The sequence below is a fragment of the Pelodiscus sinensis genome, chromosome 1, assembly GCF_052426305.1.
Source record: "Pelodiscus sinensis isolate ZL-2025 chromosome 1, ASM5242630v1, whole genome shotgun sequence".
Taxonomy (NCBI): Eukaryota; Metazoa; Chordata; order Testudines; family Trionychidae; genus Pelodiscus; species Pelodiscus sinensis.
The window spans coordinates 14,188,611-14,203,607 of record NC_143052.1 but is presented as its reverse complement, the minus strand read 5'-3'; the positions used below and the strand labels follow the sequence as shown (position 1 = coordinate 14,203,607).

The 14,997-nt window shown below is 41.7% G+C and overlaps 1 protein-coding gene across 12 annotated transcripts in view; it reads left to right on the top strand.

Moving 5' to 3' along the window:
* USP6NL (USP6 N-terminal like) overlaps positions 1–4,015 on the top strand; it is a 240,383-nt gene extending 236,368 nt beyond the window's left edge. For all 12 annotated transcript variants that reach the window (XM_075907624.2, XM_006130656.5, XM_075907816.2 and 9 more), the window contains one exon: positions 205–4,015. In XM_075907624.2, coding sequence (XP_075763739.2) covers positions 205–1,649 — 1,445 coding nt within the window. In that variant the 3' untranslated portion in view covers positions 1,650–4,015. The remainder of the gene's footprint in view (positions 1–204) is intronic.
* Positions 4,016–14,997: the final 10,982 nt, after the last annotated feature.

Sequence of the window (14,997 nt, the reverse complement as noted above, 5' to 3'; positions counted from 1 at the left end):
TATATGAACCAGAGCAAAAAACTAGATCCAGCTATAACTGAATTGGAGGTCTTAATCCAGAATTGAATTTGGTTGTCTGGACCTTTGTCTTTCATGTATTTTATTGGGGGGAGGAGGGGTGTGAGTGTGTGGATGTTTGTTAAACTGACCCACATGGAATGTCATATGAAGAAGCTTCAGTTTATTTTATTGTTTATTTTTCAGGTAAAGATGATGAATTTCCAAAGCAGCCATTGGGACAAATTCCATTGGAACCTCAGCCTGCCATGATTAATCTTACTCATATGCTCAATGGACAGAGCAATACTAGCATATCAAGAACACAGACAGCAAGAAGGACAGAAAGGAGACAGCCTCCTGAAAGAATACAAGAAAATTCACCAGATAACCAAACAAGAATTAATTCATTGGAAAAGAAACCTTCTTTGAAACAACAGAAGCCTGGACCAGCCGAGAGGAGTGGGCTATCTAAGAATGACTCAGATATCAGAAAAAAATCTCAGTCAGCAGTGCAAGACTATTCTAGACACTATAACAATGGAGCTGCTAACCAAAATTCTAATGCTTCTTCAAATACAAGAAGGGAATTTGTACCTAAATGGAATAAACCTTCAGATAGCAAAGTTTTTGAAAAGACTACAAAACGTATTGTGGAGGTAAAAGGTGGGCCAGTAAACCATGCTATTTCAGTCACTCCACCAAGTCCTGGTGAATCACAGCCATTGAATGTAAAGCAAAAGATGAGGGTTTTGGAAGTTGATGAAGGTAAGCGAGGCTCTAACGCATCACAGTATGATAATGTTCCAGGTGTTGACCATGAGAGTGAGAATCCTATTGATGAAATGCTGGAAAGAGCTCACGCACAAAGTCCCAGGAATGTAACATACTCTAGTAGTCCTAGAAAACAAGTTGCAAAAATTCCTGGCCCACCAAAAATATCCAACAATTATGTGGTCAGTTCCCAGCCAAGAAGCCCAAGGTATTCATCTCAGTCTGATGGGTCAGATCATGGATCAAATGTTAAACAACCACCACCATCTTACAGTAACCCACCTATTTACCATGGAAACACTCCAAAACATGTCTCCAGCTTCATTAGTGCGAATTTTATACCTTCACAGTATAATCATGGGAATCGAACCAACAGTTCTGGCAGACCATATGGTTCTGTTTTTCCAACAGATTTTTCTCCAGATAAACTGCATATGAACTCTTACACTACTAATCGCCCAAATCCTTTTTCTTCACCCTCTAGTCGAATAGAAGTTTTACCTGCTGATGCCTACCCTGGCAATTCTAGATCACCCACAGGTGTCAAATTTATAATTCCTCCAGTGGATTATTTGCCAGATAACAGAAAGAGGCCGGACGCTGCGTATATGTATAGACATGACATATATGGGCAGCCACGGAATCAAGATACTAACCAAAGCCACTTGGGTAACTTACAGAAGTACCCAGCCTTTCAGCCAACATCTATTCAGGATCATAATCTTCCAACTGTTTCTGTGGATAGTCCAATAAGATACAGGACTTCACCAACCTTGGAAGAACATGGTTTACCACAATATCAATATTCATCACCCACTACCCAGCTCTACAGAAACCAAAATGATGGGTTGTCTATGCATGAATCAGTGCTTCTGTGAGACTCAATCAATGCTAACTGAAAAGGCAAGAACTTTGAAAACAATAGAATATATATTGTTGTGTTTATAATTGTCCAAGCCAGTATTTTAGACAGAATGTGGGCAGTTCATGCAATTCGCTGATAAAATAATAATATTATTTCAAAACAGTTTTAAAATTTGGCTGAAAGTTGAGCTTTTTAACTTGCATTGGACCTGTTGAAAGGGATCTGATACAGATAAACATAGCAATAGCAATAGACTCATCTGCAAATGTATCTAACACTACCATGTTTCTGAAGTTTAAATGATTTGCACAGAGCTATGAGCTTTCTGCCTAGCAACTATAATTCATTTGCAAACTGCATTTTGACTGACATTACAGTGCATTAAGTGTGCTTGTGCAAATACACAAACATGTACATGGAGAATAACTAAAGAGTCTAAAATGTAGATGCATTTACTCTTGGGCTGCATTAATGAAGTACTTTTATTTCTCTTGAATTGTTTTCTTTTTAATTTATTTGATAAATGACCCATTCATTTTGGATGGCCTTTCCTGTCTTTCTATATAAACTGCCTCAGTAACCCAGGATCTGATTGGACTTGGAGAGATGCTCTGGGTTATTAATGTAATCTTATGGTATGCTAATTCCCAATTAATCTTCATTCCTTTGGCTGCTATCTTGCCTATCCCTCAGCTAGGAGGAACAGGCAAGCAAAACCATGGAGCCAAAAGAGAGTCTGGTCTGTCCGACAAATGGTGCTTAAAATCAGGGCAGTCTGAGTATAGCAAGTCTTTAGTGTATGGGTGAACTTTCAGCACAGATCCTGTATCCTTGCACCCAAATCCAGTGTTAACGAAATGCTTTGTGTTCCCATTTAAGTCTTCTGAACCATTTGAGCATAATGTATGCATTGCTAGAAGCAGAAATGGTGCTGCATTCTCACACTAAGCAGCTTTACCATGGGGTCTCACTTAGCAAACCAGTCCTAGTGTGAGCTACGGGATTGCCAAACAGTCTTCTTCCTGATACAAGAGTATTGCCAGTCACTTGAAATTTGGGGAGAGAATATGGGGGTTGTGTAGCTATTTTGACCCAGTGTATCCTAGGGTCAACAACTCTCTAAGATTGTCCTGAAGTCTCCAGGAATGACAGATTAATCTTTAATTAAAGATTGTCATGTGATGAAACCTCCAGGAATAAATCCAACCAAAACTGAGAGCCCTATAATGGGCATGCATTCAGTGCTGCTTCCCATGAGCTCAATAATGTCAGTTCAATTACATGTTTTGCTTTTGCCCTCCTTTTTCCAGAAAGCAATAGGTGCATGGTCAGGGTTGGGCAAATGCTGTTGCACTGTCACGCCATTGTGAGATTGTATGATTTGTTACGCTAAAGCCACCCTGACTGTTAATAAGAAGCTTAATAGGCTCTTTGTAATTAAATATATTTTTCAAAATTTGTGTTGGCAGCCTTTTGTATTCTACATTCTCCTTTGCTTTCATCCACTGTGAAAAGAAAAAAAATTGCAGGTTAAGTGGCGTACTTGGTGTGCAGTCTTGTGAGATGCTGAATGTAGGAATTGCTAAGCACTCTGAACTCTCTTTGAAGTTAATGAGAGCTGAGGGTCAGAGGCCTCTTGCAAGACTGAGTCCTTAGAGTTTTTAACAGAAAAGATTTATAATACTTAAATACCAAAACACTGGTCAGTTCTGAGACACGTAAAAACTTCCTTTGTTTGCGGAGGTTTTTGTCATTTGCATTTTGTTTTGAGAGGTGCTTTAGCAGAATACATTGAACACTAGAAAACATAACTTTATGAGCTGTAGTGCCTATTCTTGCTGCAGGTTAGCTGTCTAGGTTTTAAGGTACAGAAGTAAAATGTTTTTTTTAAAATGGAAGTAATGTTTAGTATATTTCACGTGCTTCTTTTGTGTATATAGTGAGCGTTGTAATTTTTAATGAACTGTGCAGTTTGATATTTTAAAGATTGAAAACTGCGGTGAAGTAACAGTAGCTAAGCACTACACTGAAAAACTTCTAAACTGAAATCGTGATGATGAATGAGGCTTACCTTAGTTCTGATTGCTTGCAGCCGCTTAGCAATGTATGTATATAATAATGTGGTTAAGTGTAATAATCCCAAAGTTTTAACCATGGTTCTGTGATTCATAAAAAATAAAGCTGTATAAATTACTTTGTGCTAGCAGCCTGGGACTGCTCCAAAATATGTATCAACACTAGTAAATACTGTAGATTTTTATATATAAAATATATACACACTATTTTCTTATGCCATCTACAACAGTTTTTTAACTGTGTATTCTATTTTGATGTGATTGCATTTTTAACATGTTAAAAATAATAATAATAATAACAAGGTCTACGTTGTTGTGTCTTTTTTACCATGTGTATGCTTGTAGAGAAAGCCATACTTCTGGTCTTCCCAGGATATTTTTAGAAAACGAATGGTATACTCTTGAATAAAGTATGCCCTATTTGTCTGTATGTGTTTTCTCTTATACTGAGCAATCTCAGTATCGTTCTTAAAGTGTCTTTTCACTGTTTTAGAAGTAACAATGTATCGATGACGTCTTCATTTCTAAACCCAGCCCCATGGCTTTCAAAACAAGCAGTAGGAACGGTCATCAGGCCTGCTGACATGGGGGGGAAAGGAGGCAGTGGGGGCCAGGAGCTGCTGCTGTTGTGGCAGCAGCTGGAGCTCCGGGCCTGGGCTCCATGTGGCTCTTAGGGCTGAGTGCAGTGCAGAGGGCTGGCTGCCCTGGCCTCTTCCAGGGACAAGAAGGCAATACCCACCCCCCTCCCCGCCATCTAGGTCGCGCATGCGCTGTTGGCTCCTCTGTCATTATAATTTTCCTACCCTATCCCAGTGTTCTAACCCTATATCAGTCAACAGCTGTGGACTTATTGACATGTTGGGCCTATAAAATTGTCCTAATCAGACTGCACATATAATTTTACTAAGGATTTGTGTATCAGTGATCTGTACTGTGCAGAGAGGACAGTGCATGTTATAGTTTATAAAATAAAAATCTTATTTTGGGTAAACTTCATCTGCCTATTTAAGGTAAATGCATGGCAAGCATCAAAGGGATTATCCAGGTTAGTTACAAAAAAAGCTCAATATTATAGGAAACAGCAGGAGGACAGCTTTATCTATAGCTTACAATACAGACAATTCTGCATTGACTGGTGTACTGGGTTTGGCGTCGGACTGGAGCTTTTCTTTCTCTGCTTTTTATAATTCTAAAACATGGAAAACAGTCATTATAACCATGTAAACACATTTAGGGCCCAGGTTTTCCTTCAGTAATACTGGTGAATTTAGTAGGAGCTGTACCCACATTTAGGGTTGCCAGATGGTTTCAGAAACAATACTGAACAACCCCCCCACCCCGAGAATTAAGCAAAAAAAAAAAAAAAACCCCAAAACCAAAAACAAACAGCATGGCCCCTTTAAGAAATGTGTGGTGAGTCTTTTTGGCCCTAACAGGCTGCCAGCGGCCACCCACCCTCTTGCCTTCCTGCACGGGGCCAGACAGCTCCCCTGTGGAACCCAGTAAGCACTAGGGTTGTCAGGCTGCCTCCATATTGAGCTGGATAGCCTGGGATTTTCACCTCCTGGCTGGGAACAAATCAGAAAGTACTGGACATTTAAGGTGTCTGGTATTTTCTGAAGTTTTTTACAGGACAGGAGGTGAAAATACCAAACTGTCTGGTTCAATACTGGACACCTGGCAACCCTACCCACATTCTGGAGATCAGAACTGAGCCTTTATTGGGAAAAGTAGCGCACATCTCAGCATTCCCCACAAAAAGAAATTTAGAAGTGCCAGCACCAATGCTGTGGAGCTTAGCAACTCCTTGGCCATAGCTTAAGAGAGCTGTCTGAATGTTAGTCAAAATACTCCTTTGAACCACTCAATAATTCCAAAATTAGATTTGAACAGTAAACAACATCAAAATGTCAAAAAGACAGAACAACCTAGTGAAGCAGAGAGGTAAATCCTTTTGATTCCCCGAGGGGGACACACATTTTCCAAGAAGATTTTCTAAAGATTCCTACTCTGAGTTTCACATTATCCTAGATATGACTTTGAAATTGGACCAGCAAATTATAGATTTTTTTTTGTATCTCCCCGTGAGTCCCATTACACTGCCTGCACAATATAGGCCATCAGATGCCCATCGTTACTTTTCCAGCAGTGTGCATTCGGCTCCTAGTACTTCAGTGAAGAAAATACCTTTTTAAGAGTGCTGTAAACATGGCAGCTTATAAAGATCTGAACCTAGCATGCTGAAAGCTGAGCATTTTAATCTGCATAACTTGTTTTAGCATTTTCCCTTTGGGGGAATATGAAGTCAATGGAAGTGCTTTTCAATACATGTTACAATGAGGAGATAGCCAGACTCATAACAAAAATCAGAACCCTGATTGGAATAATCTGGACATGGCCTTTAAAATGGCTGCTCTATCTGTCAGACATGAGAAAAGAAACTGTTTTGGACTTCTTTGTGCCCAAAGGCTTTTGTTTTCCTGGAACAAAGAACCGGAGTTGTTCTGAGTTTCTTGTTCTTCTACTACCTAGCATGGACTAGTTTTGTTTGTACTTCATTTGTAATTAATCAGCAGAAGACCAGTCATACTTCTTACAGATACAAAAACTGGTGAGTATGAATCTTCTGAGAACCAACACTTTTGTCTGGCTTCTGGCACTGTTTTTGAAATTGAGTCGTTCTGCTTCTATTATTTGGGTCACTCAGACAAACCCAAGCTATGCTGAACTTTATTTTTCTCATTTCCCTTTGTTCCCTTGACTTCCTGTGACCCATTCTCTGGAGTTTCCCAAACAACTGTGTTCCATTCTTGCTCATCTGTTGCTGTTCATTGGTAACACTGTCAAGATGGTTAAGATGACAGAGGTTGTGTCTTTTTTCAGATTTCTCCAAACAGCATCCAAAGCAAAACTCGCCATTGAATGTGTTTATCCACAGCCTTGAATGATAAAAGTTTATTTAGGGACATGGTTACATATTATGCATGTTCTAAGTCTCTCCTGTTCTGGAAACTTTTTTTCAAGGGGTTTTTAAAGACTTTCAGAAGTGTGTTGGTGAGTGATATATTGGTGCTAACCTCTGACAATGTTACACTTCAAGAATTCTTCCTAGGATATGTATGCATGTTTCCCTCCATTCCACTCACCCTCTTTGTCTTATTGTTTTGTCTCCCACTCCACCACTTTACCTTTGACTGGGATGTAGGTCTGCTTGCTTGCTTTGTCCAAGAACTCTTGTAGAACAGTGACTTGAATAATGCTGCAGTGAGACAGTGCATTAGAGGTGAGATTGGAGTTATGGAAACAGCTGTGGATATTATCTGGGTCTCTTCCTCCACATTTAGCAATGCATGTGCAATTCAGAAGGGGAATCTACTAGATAAAAGCTATGTCTGCCTTCTTGATGGATGTTAAGATATTCAGTATAGTCTGAATTTGCAATGCCATTTACAAAGGTATGTGTTCAAGATAATTATGAACTAGTGTCTAACCCACTTTGCTTCATATGCTCTCAACACAAAAAGAACTCCAAGTTCAATGAGAGAAAATCTAGGTCAAGCCTTCTCCCCAAACTTGTCTGTTTCTGGAGGTTCCTCACAAGGGCTGTTCAGCCTGCTATTGTAAAAGCCACATCTACCTTGGCTAGCAGATAATGAGCCACCTGCAATGTCTGCATCAGAAAACCATACTTAAATCTTTTCCGTCATCACCACAAGGAGGGGCTTTTAGACAAAAGCCCTGTTGTACAAATCTTGCACCTATGGGCCCAGCACAAACATCAGGGGAAGTGGGCACAGTTTAGAGTATGCCTGAGTATCTACAATAATTTGAGATTTGATCATAAGTAGTAAAGAAGATGGCCTTAATTTTCAAAAGTGACTTGCAATTCTTGGTTATCTTGTTTGGGAGTCCAACATCAGAGACCTTCCAGGGCACTGTTTTTTCATAACATGCTGAGTTGTACCTACACTTTGAAGTTAGGTACATTGAGGTGCAGCATCATTCACTTAAAAAAAAAAAAAAAACCCCAAACAAACCCTGTGCAGTTGATCCATTTTGGAACACATGGGAGTGTAAGGGCTTATCTACATTTACAAAACTGCAGTGGTGCTTTTTAGCACTTCAGTAAAGACGCTACCTATGCCACAAGGAGGGGTTTTCTCATTGACATAAGTACTCCACCTCCTCAAGAGTCAGTCGCTAGGATGATAGGAGAATTCTCCCATTGACCTAACACCGCACACCGGAGGTTGGCTGGTTTAAGTGTGTCACTCAGAGGTATGGATTTTTCACATCCCTGAGTTATATAGTTACATTAACCTAATATCCTAGTTTAGATCAGGTCTGTGTCAGCAGTGTTTGGCCTAATGTGTGCATAATAAAGATTTTTTTACATCCAACTAAGCGGCATGGATTTTTAAAAAACCTAGCATCTTGAAGCTTCTTTGAAAGTCACCAATTAACTCTTTTGTAAAGAAACTAATTGTTACAGAAGATTAAGCTGACACTAAGTAGGCAAGCAATCCAGCTGCTAAGATTTAGTGCTTTCGTTCAAGTTCAGGCTTCTCGTCCTACCCTTGGATGCCTTTCTCAATTCTGCCCCTTTCTGTCATTGTCTGCCTTTCTTGTTCCATCAGTTCTGCTACCAGACCTGACCTGCCTACCTGTCTGTCATGCCAACAAATGTCTTCTCTTTAGCTCCTGTGTCGTCATCTTTTCCATGATGCCTGCATTGATCCATAGTACTGCCTTCAAGCTCCTCCTCAAGACCCACTGCCACCACTTTGCCTATAAGAAATCAGCTGGGCTGTGGAGAAAAACTCTGTAGGAGATTATATAAAAAAGTGTGGTTGCTTGAAAATACATATAGTTAATAGTCTCCATTTCCCCCACCCCTGCATGTCTCCCCAACTGCTTGTCCATCTGATGCTCTGGACCTTGTGCAGCCGCTTAACTTTGTACACCGAGAGTCCCACTGATTGACCTCCATATGTTTTTGCATAATCAAGGCCTTGGGTCGTAAACTTTTTGGGTCAGGGATCACATCTACCTTTTTGTGTTTATATAGTAGCTGCTACAATGGTGGGGGGCAACTACGACTGAGATAAATCAGGCACATTGCCACTATGGAAATATTTAATAAGTAGCTGCAAGCTCAGCAGGAAACAAATAGCCTGTAGAATTAACAAGCTTACTGCTAGAGTAAGTAATTAATTTGCAATTAAGGGAGTTCGTCCACTCTAAACCACTGTTGCTGTAAAGCATGATATTGCTACATAGCACACTATTGCAAAAGGCGTTAATAAGCAACATCATCAGGTGCTCCTTCTCTGCAGCCAGACTACTAAGCTACTAACTCAAGTTTCACTTCCAGCTATTGTTTTATCAGTGTTTTCAACTCCTGATGGGCAACCCTATCTTCATAAACAATCAAATGAGTCCCTTGTTCCCTGTAAGCATTCATGGCTGTTCTGACAGTAAAATTTTGTGTTTTATTGAAAGGCACAAAATGGTATTCAATTTTAATGACTTTGTTCCTCCACCGCCCCTCCTGGACAGCCTAAGTCTTGCCAAGGCATTAATGGCAAAGGTGAGACTGCTGTTGAATGCTGCATAATTCCCCCATCATTTTAACTTTCATGGGCTCTCAAATTGCTTTGAAACTTGTGCCATTCTGTTCTGTTCTCCTGTGCTCCCAGTGGAACACAATTCTGTCAGAAGGAATTGGAGAGAGGAAAAGAATTTAGATTATTTAATAACTTTATAAAAGAGCATGTGTCAAATAAATCTTAGAATTATGAAAATGCATTGGAAGGGACCTCAGTAAGTCATCTAGTGCAGCCCTGGTGCACTGAGGCAGGACTAAGTAGTATCTATACCATCCCTGACAGGTGTTTGTCCAACCTGTTGTTAAAAACCTCCCATGACAGAGATTCCACAACCACCCCTAGGTAATTTGTTCCAGTGCTTAACTACCCTGACAGGAAGCTTTTCTTAATATCTAAGCTAAATCTCCCTTGCTGCAATTTAAGTCTATTACTACTTGGTCTGTCCTCAGTGAATAAGGAAAACAATTTATCCTCCTCCTCTGCCTTAGAACATATTTTTTCACACGTGAACACTGTTGTCATGTCCTCCTGCAGTCTTCTGCTCCCCACACTAAACAGACCTGGTCTTTTGTTAGTCTTTCAAGTGCTACCAGACTATTTGTAGTTTAAGTTTTTCCTATTACAAACTAACTCAGCTACCCCTCTGCAGATCTTTTTAAAGCTTTCTTCATATGTCATGGCTTTTTAGAGCTTTAATTTTTGGTGCTTTCTTCTGGACTTTCTCCACATCTTCCCTGAAGTACGGTGTCCAACACCAGACACAATACTCCAGTTGAATCCTTATCAATTGTGAATAGGTTGGAACAGAGACTTCTCGTGTCTTGCTTACCACACTCCTTCTAATGCATCACTGAATATTTGTTTTTGTGCAACAGAACCATATTGTTAACTCATATTTAGTTTTTGATCCATTTTAATCTCCATGTCCTTTTTCTGTACTACTCCTTTCTAGGCAGTCATTTCTAGTTTTGTATTTGTGCAATTTGTCATTACTTAAGTGCAGTGCTTGGCATTTGTCCTTAGTGCATTCCATTCCATTTACTTCAGATAATTTTTCCAGTTGGTCAAGATTGTTTTGAATTCTAATTCTAGTCCCCCATTGTCACCAAGTCCTGTGCTTTGGATGGTTATTAGTTTAATACAAGTCTCATCCACCTCTCCTTCCTGGATAGATGGTCGATTAAAAACCCTCAGCACATCATCACCCTTGTCTTTTACCCCTTTTATCCTTACCCAAAAACTCCTATTCCTATCTCTAGCTCAACGCAAGTGTACACATCTGATATATCAGGCAACACCCCCTCCTTTCATCCTACCTGTCCTTCCTGAACAAGTTGCACTCCTCTGTGCCAATATTGCAGTCATGTGAATTATCCCATCAAGCCTTTGGGTGCCTCTTACATTGGGTACTTGCAGTATGTTGTGCACCCATTTAACTTCTTTGAAACTATATGTGAAGTACTTTGAAATGCTTCCAAAAGTTATGACTTTGGCACAAAAAACGGTACAGCCTGGGGAGGGCATACGCAGATCACTTTTAATGTAGGATTCTTATCCTTAGTACTTTCAGCCATATGATATTTTCCCTTCTCACCCCAGTGTTTTCTTATAGGAGCCTTCATCCTCCAAAATCACAGTTGTGCAGCCCTGGTAATCATTTCAATATGACCTCTCCCTTTAGAGGTGAATCATCATCTGGTATATTTCATCTCTCTAAATAGAGGCTCTGAAGGATCTCCTACAAGAGGAGGCCAAAACTTCCAAAATATATAATTAGCTTCTGGTTGGAGTAACAAATGAAAAAGTCTAACTGCCAATGCAATACTGGGTTAGTGGCCAGATGCACAGAAAGACATACGTGCCATATGCAGTTTGAACTACCCAATATTTAAAAAAAAAGTTCCAGATTATGAGAGCGAAAGCCTGTTTTGGTTTGATTCATTAGGTTTTGATTTTGTGTGGGTGGTGCCAGTAGGATCGTCTCTGATACCTTGGTCGCCTAGCACATAGGGGCTCAGGTGGAGGGGACAATGGAGCAAGGAGATGAGCTCCTCAAGACCCTCTACCCACTGCTACCTGTGAGCCTGACTCAAGGGCCATTTTAGTCTGTCTTTCCACTGGTTTCAGTGAGCAGTGGTTGAAACCCTCGCATACGGAATCTGGAATCCTCCACAGCCTGTATTTGCTGTCCCTGAAATTCCTCTCTTACTGTACTGCTAAAAATATGTGCAATCAATTGTCTTGGGTTTATAATTGCTTCTATCCATAGAGATAATGCTTTGTACTTACAGAGCACTTAACCATTGTTACTGCGCATGACACCCCCATCTGGTATTTGTGGTGTTATTCCTACGTTAGTGCACCAATGACGAAAGGAGGTTAAAAATGTCTGATTTTTTTTTTCCCAGAGGGCTGAGCGCACACAACTTCTGCTGACTTGAGCAGAACATGTTGGGGGCTCAGCATTTCTGTAGATCAGGGTCTAACTGACTGGTGAAAGGCAGAGAAGAGGATCTTGGATTGAAGATTCAGACATTGCTGTGATTCTAAGAACCCCTCAACGCCAACTGGTAAAGGGTTCACTGTGTTGTAATAGTGACTCCTGACAGGCCTTGCACACCCACCGCATTGCTTTCCTAGTGTTTATCCACAGCAGGGCAAGGGAGGTATCTCATAAAAGCCGATGCCATACCAATTCCCATGCATGTTACACAATGTCTGTACAGAGGATATTTAAGGAGTAGTGTATAGATACAGACATTGTTTTAAAATCTCTTTTCAATGCAAAGCTGGCAAACAAGTTTTTGGTTCAGAGAGAGAGACTCTTACTTCCCCTATCTGTTGGCCATGCCATTAAGAACGGTAGGCCGACAGACTGGAAGGTCCATTCACATACAGGTCAGCAGGGGGATGGGATGGCAACAGGAGACAAAACATGGGAATAAGCCCTGGGTGGGGAGGGTTGTTCTCACCACTGGAGACACAACAGTGCACTTAGAGGGTCTAAAAAGGCGGCAAAAGGACACCACTGAGGAAGCAACAAGGACAAGGCTTTTGTCATTCAAGAAATGGGGATTCTGCCATGTTGGATGGAAATCCTTTAAGTGAGGGAAGCTGCTTTGGACAAAGGTTTTTTAGCTTCTATAATTAAGTTTAGAGGCAAAGAAGCTTTAGACTCTCTCCCTATCTACATATTTTTTTTCTGCTTCCATAATGATCCTTATTCACTGTCTCTTAAATTTTATTCTTTGTTTTTCTTGTAAACTAGCCAATTAGTCCGTCATAAGAAGGGATTTTTAGGTCTCTCCTCCACGTTGGTCTTCTCTTCTGAGCCTCCGGTCTCTCGCTTTCTCTCTTTCCCCTCCTCCTGCCTCCCCCCCTTCTCTCTGCTCTCCTCCACTTCCTGCCTCTCTCTCTGTCTTTCTCATTCTCTTCTCCTCCCCTTCCTGCCTCTCACTCGGGGGACCGTGGAGTCCAAACGGTCGCTTGCACCACTTGCTCCCCTGCGGCAGCCCAGGTGAGTGGCGCAGAAGTCAGCCGAGCGCCACGGTGGGAAGCGAAGGACATGACTCAGGCAACAGCGCTGCTCAGAGGGAACAGCCAGGGAGGCAACAGCGTTACCCAGAGGGAACAGCCAGCATTTCAGCGTTAGTCACAGACACTGGGCTACTATATATATGATGCATCTCAGTGATGTGATGCTTTCCTGAAGTCCTTCCTCTGCTGAGCCAAACAAATGACAGAGTGCACTTTTCCTTTGGGGACAGTGTATCGGCCTATTTCTCTGAGTGTTGTCTGGTGAAGGGCTGGACATAGCTAGACAAGTGCTCTTAGGTTGTGGGGGTTGGTGTATACCTATCACTAGCCTGCATAAAGAGGGTGAGCTCAGCACAGACCTGGACTGTACATGGTTGTGTGGCCAGAGGCTGTTTGGTTTCAAAGAGATGAGCTACAGCAGGCATAGCCTGGCCTGCTTGGTGGTGAGGAGCATTCTTGTGCCTCGTATCTGGTGCTCAGACCAACAGGCACACCCAATTTTATTTTAGACTACAGTTTTATTTAGACCACTGTTTTATTTTAGACTATATTTAACAGAGTCTCCTAATTTTGCATGTTCTAAACTATATTCCAATTGCAGAGCAGTTTGTAATGAAAATTGGTTGGTACTTGGTTGTAACTTACAATATAACTTAAAACTTTATAAGTAACTTCATAAATTAATGATAGTAAGTTAAAGTGACAAACCAGTAGTGGAATTTTCCCCTTCGTTAGGAAAGTGATAGGGTGAAGCTTAATAGGGCCCTGAAGAAATTTAACCTGATTCCCCCAAAACACTATTTTAACATTTAATTCTAAAAAATCCTCACTGCAGTGCTGCTTTATGTCTAGCAGAATTTATCTCAAAATATTTCTCATTCCAATGCTTTTGATCAACCACTTTTTATCGTCAGTCGGCTTGCATTACCGGCTTGAGAGAGAGTCTTTTGTAGCTACTGGCTACTGTTTCTCTCTGAACTCAGACTGGTATGTTAATATTAAACGTACAGTACATAGTATTGTAGGATCAGTTTGCAAAGGCTTCTTGTGTTTGCCTTTTGACTAATCAATGCTAACGTTTGTATCAGTGCCAAGGATGAAAGAATCAGTCTAAACTGGGGAGCAGAACACAGATATGTTAAAGTAGGAAAGAACAAACTTGCATGTGAACCTCCCACTGTCTTAGATCAGCCATGGGCAACCCAGGCTAGTAAGTAGGCTGCTCGAGTGGCCCATTTCAGTGGGCCACAAGATTGTTGTAACCAAGATGATTTCCTGGGATAGGGTATTTGTGTACCTTGTGTACCTAACTGCACTTGTGTACCTAGAATTTGCTGGGTGTGCTAATTATACCTTAGCAGCGCTTTGACTGGAGGCAGGAGCAGTGCATGGCTCTCTCAGTCTGTCAGGCCTGGGCAAAATACGGCCCATAGGCCACATCCGGCCAGTCAAGCCACCGGATCTGGCCCACAGAGGCAGTGGGGAGCCCCAAGCTTTCTCCCCTGCAGCCCCACACACTCTGAAGAAACATACTGCCAGGTTCCATTTCTGTTTCAAAACTGGAGGGTAGGGGAAGCTTCAGGAGCTGCCCCTCCCTCAGCACAATTCCATTGGCCGGGAACTGCTTGTTTGAATAACAGGCAGCCAAGAAGAACCGCACCCCTTCTCCTCGGCTTAGTTATTCACTGAAGCATGGGGCCAGGCAGGCTGGCTGGCTGAAAAATGTTTTAAGCTCTGCAGGCAGGCAGGTTTGGCTGCTGGCTGGTAAGTCTCCTGGACACAGCCTGCCTCTGGCCTCCCCAGCCCCTCCCTGCCCCAACCCTCTGCCCCCCCCAACCCTATGTCCCCTCTTGCACGCATACCCCTCCTAGATCACAATCCCCTTCTCCTTAGGTCACATCCCAAAACCCTGTACTCCAGTTCCCTGACCTAGGTCACAACCACCTCCTTCACCCAAACTCCCTTCTGCACCCAACCTCTATCCAAGACCCCACATCTCCTCCATTAATATCATGGAAGAATGTAGCCCTCCACCACTTTCCAAAATCTTGGAGTGCCCCCCCCCGTCAAAAATTATTGCCCACCCCAGTCCATATTGTGAGCAGTCAGCATCCTCCTCACTTCCCATGCCTTTGCTTTA